The following is a 5892-nucleotide window of genomic DNA, read 5'->3' as shown; positions in this document are numbered from 1 at the left end:
ATCATTGATCAGCGATTCCTTGCATCGGGAAAAAAGTACACAGAGGTGCAGTCACCACGGCACTGTGAGGTGGAGGGAGGGAGGGAGAGAGAGAGAGGGGGGGGGGAGAGAGAGTGGGGGGGGGGAGAGAGGGGGGGGAGAGAGAGAAAGAGAGCGAGTGGGGAGGGGGGGGGAGAGAGAGTGTGTGTGTATCTGTGTGTGTGTGTGAGAGAGATAGTGTGTATGTGTGTGTGAGAGAGAGAGAGAGAGAGAGAGAGAGAGAGAGAGAGAGAGAGAGAGAGAGAGAGAGAGAGAGAGAGAGAGAGAGAGAGAGAGAGAGCGAGAGAGAGAGAGAGAGAGAGAGAGAGAGAGAGAGAGAGAGAGCGAGAGAGAGAGAGAGAGAGAGCGAGAGCGAACGGGAAAAGAAGCGGGGCAGGAAAAGCAGACTTACCTGTAGCTCAGGTTCTGGATCGGCTCCACACCATTACCTGCTCCGACTTGAAAGTCCAGTTTCACCAGGAAGAACCGTGGAGGAAGATAAATATGTCACAAGAGACAGACAAGTAAGTGATAAGATCTGGACAAAGCGGCGTTGATGAGTTGAACAAGCATCGGAAAACTTTTGGACGATACTTTTTGACTCTGAAAAAAAAAGTTTGTAGGATATCATAAAACATTTTTGGTTCATCATTAAATTATTATTTTTTAGCTTGGATGCAATCTTTTTCGTTTCCATAATTTATGGATAATATTTGGTAGAAGGTTTAGAGTTTGTCCACGGTTGTTCTTAGGTTCCTATAAAGTTGGCCAGGTTGGCGGAGACACTTTACGATTTCGATTGCGGTCAAATTCGCCATTTTCGACAGATGGAAATAAAGCAGATAGTGGATCACATCCTCCGATATATTCATTTATAATAATAATAATAATAACCTTTATTTGTATAGCAGTTTTCCTGCAAACGTTGCAGCTCAAAGTGCTCAAATCATTATATAATCATCATTTAGTCATTTAAAGGCAATATTAAAAAGATGGGTTTTTAGACAATATTTGCTGAGTTAGCATCCCTAATGTAAACTGGTATTTATGTCAGAGTGGTTATTATTTAATAATTTTTAAAATTGTTATTAATGAGCTTGTTAAAATGCTCTGTAAGGACAAACGACATTCTTATGAACGAATTCGATTTTTCCTCTAATTTATTTTATTTAAAAATTCAAAATTGTATTCGGCGTTTATTCCGACATTCTATGACTATTTACTTTCGCATGTCCGTTTTCATTGCTGCTAATATTACAGTATTGACACGGTATTACTCTGTGCTCATTCACATAAAAGCCTTTTATATTCTGAGGGACAACGTTCGGAGAGAAGTGCTCAACATGACGCTGAAATCCTTCTCCTCCGATGATCTGACAGTTGCTGGTCAGTTCTGATCATTAATACATTTCTTGAGCAGTTCAATAATTTTTAATTGTCACAAAGACCTTCTAAACATGAGCTGTGGATATTTCCAATAACTTTTAAATAACTTAAACAAAGTGTCAATAAAAACGTATTTGACTTATTTTATTGTCATTGTTTGTTTGTTTGTTTGTTATTAGGATCCCCATTAGCTATGACATTAGCTGGTCTTCCTGGGGTCCGATACAAAAATCATATTTGAACAATTATAGTTAACATTATATACATACAGACAATTGTACATTGTATACATACATACGTCATAATAACAAACGAAAATAATAAAATAAAATAAAAATAATTAAAAAACAACGAAAATAAATGAAAATACAAGATCATTAAGGATTATATGTGTTACAAATTCAACCATTTTACTTTTAAACATAAATAAATATGTGTCCTTGAAAAACACAAATGTAAAAAGTTAACATATGTCAAACCCAGAAATGTTGGCGACTATATCCCGACTATATTTACAATCATCAGTGTTCTGTCTGATTTCTCTCTCTCTCTCTCTCTCTCTCTCTCTCTCTCTCTCTCTCTCTCTCTCTCTCTCTCTCTCTCTCTCTCTCTCTCTCTCTCTCTCTCTCTCTCTCTCTCTCACACACACACACACACACGCACACAAGCACACACGCACACACACACACACACACACACACACACACACACACACACACACACACACACACACACACAGACAACCGACAACCGTTCGACAACCACAGCCCCTATTATGACACACACAGGGTGTTGTGTCAAGTCCTCAGAAGTTAAACAGCAAACATCGGCTGCATGGCCATGGCTGGCCTGAGGCTGGGGCTAGGGCTAGGGCTGGGAATGGAGCTAGGGCTGGGGCTAGGGCTAGGGCTGGGAATGGAGCTAGGGCTAGGACTTGGAATGGAGCTAGGGCTAGGGCTAGGGCTGAGAATGGAGCTAGGGCTGGGCTGAGAATGGAGCTAGGGCTGGGGCTAGAGCTAGGGCTGGGAATGGAGCTAGGGCTAGGGCTGGGAATGGAGCTAGGGTTAGGGCAAGGGGCTAGTGTTAGGGCTAGGGCTAGGGCTAGGGCCTAGGACGTGCTACAGTATCAGGACGGGATTCAACCCACATCTTCATTAAACTCACACTATCTGAATGTCCCTTGCGTGCTTATATGATCAAACATGGTTTCAGGAAACTCACCACTGAGTTCAGGGGGAGGCTGTTGGAGGTAGAAATCGGAGGACGGGCTCATTGTAATGCACGGGATGGAATGAGGAATGGTATCAAACACACATTGCTCACACACACACACACACACACACACACACACACACACACATGCTGTACCTCCACCACCAGCCTCCCTTCAGTTGTGTAACATCAGTATTGCTCGGCCAAGCAGAGGGAAGCGGAACATTATGATGAGCTCTTCAATAGCTGCCATTGTTTGTCACGGTGAGCCTCTCTCACCTCCAGATTAGCATATGAATTTGGCTAGAGGCTAGTGGCTAATGTTAGCGTAGCTGTGGTGGTTGTGACGTGGTTGTCACGGTAGGTCGGGTTGTCGTGTTGTTATTGGAGTATCACGATGACACACTGTACAGTAACAACGCAGCGCTTCTCTCTCTGTGATCGTCTCTTTGAGCGCTAGGTTGTCTTAAACGTTCCTGCTGACTGGCAGAGAGTTCAAAGGGTTGTCATGACAACGGGTAGGTGTGTGTGCGCCTTAAACCTCTGCCTGTGATCAGGACTTAACAAGGCCTGTTTGGGGAGGGCCAACCTGCAGTCAGACACCCTGAGGTAAACCCCCCCCCCCCCCACCCCCCCACCCCAAGGCTTTGATCTCTCCCGAGGACACCCTGGTGGTGGTATGTTGGAATGCACCGGACAGTTCATAATCAGGCAGTAGTTGGAGAAAAACACAATTGTTATGAACAAGCTGTGTGTGTGTGTGTGTGTGTGTGTGTATTTGTGTGTGTGCGTGTGTGCGTGTGTATCTGACAAGTCTCTCTTCTCTGATCTGTGTGTGTGTGTGTGTGTGTATCTGTGTGTGTGTGTGTGTGTGTATATCTGTATAGTGAGTGTGTGTATCTGATAAGTCTCTCTTCTCTGATCTGTGTGTGTGTGTGTGTGTGTGTGTGTGTGTGTGTGTGTTAGTAAGCGTCTGGTGGTGGTGGTTCCCAACGAGAGTTCGTTCGCCGGCCGGCGTGCGTTCACCAGTGAGGACGAGGCATGGCGCTCGTACCTGGAGAACCCCCTGACCGCTGCCACCAAGGCCATGATGAGCATCAACGGAGACGAGGACAGCGCCGCCGCTCTGGGCCTGCTCTACGACTACTACAAGGTCAGGGTCTGACTGCTCTACGACTACTACAAGGTCAGGGTCTGACTGCTCTACGACTACTACAAGGTCAGGGTCTGCTCTACGACTACTACAAGGTCAGGGTCTGTTCTATGACTACTACAAGGTCAGGGTCTGCTCTACGACTACTACAAGGTCAGGGTCTGCTCTACGACTACTACAAGGTCAGGGACTGCTCTACGACTACTACAAGGTCAGGGTCTGTTCTACGACTACTACAAGGTCAGGGACTGCTCTACGACTACTACAAGGTCAGGGACTGCTCTACGACTACTACAAGGTCAGGGTCTGTTCTACGACTACTACAAGGTCAGGGTCTGTTCTACGACTACTACAAGGTCAGGGTCTGCTCTACGACTACTACAAGGTCAGGGTCTGTTCTACGACTACTACAAGGTCAGGGTCTGTTCTATGACTACTACAAGGTCAGGGTCTGTTCTACGACTACTACAAGGTCAGGGTCTGTTCTATGACTACTACAAGGTCAGGGTCTGACTGCTCTACGACTACTACAAGGTCAGGGTCTGCTCTACGACTACTACAAGGTCAGGGTCTGCTCTACGACTACTACAAGGTCAGGGTCTGCTCTACGACTACTACAAGGTCAGGGTCTGCTCTACGACTACTACAAGGTCAGGGTCTGCTCTATGACTACTACAAGGTCAGAGGTCAGGGACTCCTGTATGACTACTATAAGACTACTGTATGACTACTATAAGACTACTGTATGACTAATAAGACTATTGTAAGGTCTGAGACTGCTCTCCAACCGTGATATTGACTCCTTCTGTCCATGACTCTCTCTGTGATACTAACTCTCTCTGTGATACTAACTCTCTCTGTGATACTAACTCTCTCTGTGATACTGACTCTCTGTAATACTGACTCTCTGTGATACTGACTCTCTGTGATACTAACTCTCTCTGTGATACTGACTCTCTGTAATACTGACTCTCTGTGATACTGACTCTCTGTGATACTGACTCTCTGTGATACTGACTCTCTGTGATTCTGACTCCTCAGGTGCCTAAAGAAAAGAGGCTGTTGCCCGTCGCCAAGGTGGTTGAGATTTCAGAAGAGCAGGAAAAGAGGTCAGTAGGTTGTTATAGCTGACATGTAATATCAGTGGGAAAGAACAGAGAGGTTGATGATATATTCATAAAAAAAACACATTATATAGACTGTTTCTTGACCACCTTTGGCAATTGATGCTTCGTGTGTGACATTATGCCCCTGATACTGCATACTGAACACAGCCCTAGAGGGAAAACCGTAAACATATGAATCGTCTTACAGATTTGGGGTCAGTTTCGAGTTATGAAAGCTTCGTAGCTGAGGGAACACTTTCCAGACCCACTCCTTCACTGGACCAGCAGATTCCGTAATTTAACGTACAGTTAGGTCAGGAAATATTTGGACAGTGACACAATTTCCATAATTTTGGCTCTATATGCCAACACAATAGATTTGAAATGAAACAATCTACTGTAGATGTAATTGAAGTGCAGACTTTCAGCTTTAATTCAAGGGGTTGAACAAAAATATTGTATGAAACGTATAGGAATTGCCCCCCCAAAATGTTTTTTTTAAAATATACAGTCCCCTATTTTCAGGAGCTCAAAAGTAATTGGACAAATTAACATAATCATAAATAAAATGTTGATTTTTAATACTTTGTCTGGAACCCATGGACATCACCAAAGGCTGGGTTTCCTCCTTTGTGGTGCTTTGCCAGGCCTTTACTGCAGCTGTCTTCAGTTGTTGTTTGTTCGTGGGTCTTTCTGCCTTTAGTTTTGTCTTCAGCAAGTGAAATGCATGCTCGATCAGGTTAAGATCAGGTGATTGACTCAGCCATTACAGAATATTCCACTTCTTATGCAGTATGCTTTGGGTCATTGTCCATCTGTATTGTGAAGCGCCATCCAATCAACTTTGCTGAATTTGTCTGAATCTGAGCAGACAGAATATCCCTAAACACTTCAGAATTCATCCGTCTGCTTCTATCTTCTGTCACATCATCAATAAACACTAGTGACCCAGTGCCATTGGAAGCCAGGCATGCCCATGTCATCACACTGCCTCCACCGTTTTTTACAGATGATGTG

At 44.3% G+C, this 5892-nt stretch overlaps 1 protein-coding gene across 1 annotated transcript in view; it reads left to right on the top strand.

The window, feature by feature from the left end:
• Positions 1–522: 522 nt before the first annotated feature.
• The window catches only part of LOC308152680 (grainyhead-like protein 2 homolog), a gene marked incomplete at both ends in the record, with an annotated part of 19194 nt that continues 13824 nt past the window's right edge, over positions 523–5892 (top strand). Inside the window, 3 exons of the mRNA XM_080525722.1 lie at positions 523–542; positions 3583–3769; positions 4811–4878. Coding sequence (XP_080381848.1) covers positions 523–542; positions 3583–3769; positions 4811–4878 — 275 coding nt within the window. The remainder of the gene's footprint in view (positions 543–3582; positions 3770–4810; positions 4879–5892) is intronic.

This window comes from Nansenia antarctica (genome assembly GCF_963989245.1).
Source record: "Nansenia antarctica genome assembly, chromosome: 3".
NCBI classification, from domain to species: domain Eukaryota; kingdom Metazoa; phylum Chordata; class Actinopteri; order Argentiniformes; family Microstomatidae; genus Nansenia; species Nansenia antarctica.
This window is presented reverse-complemented; position numbering and strand designations above follow the sequence as displayed.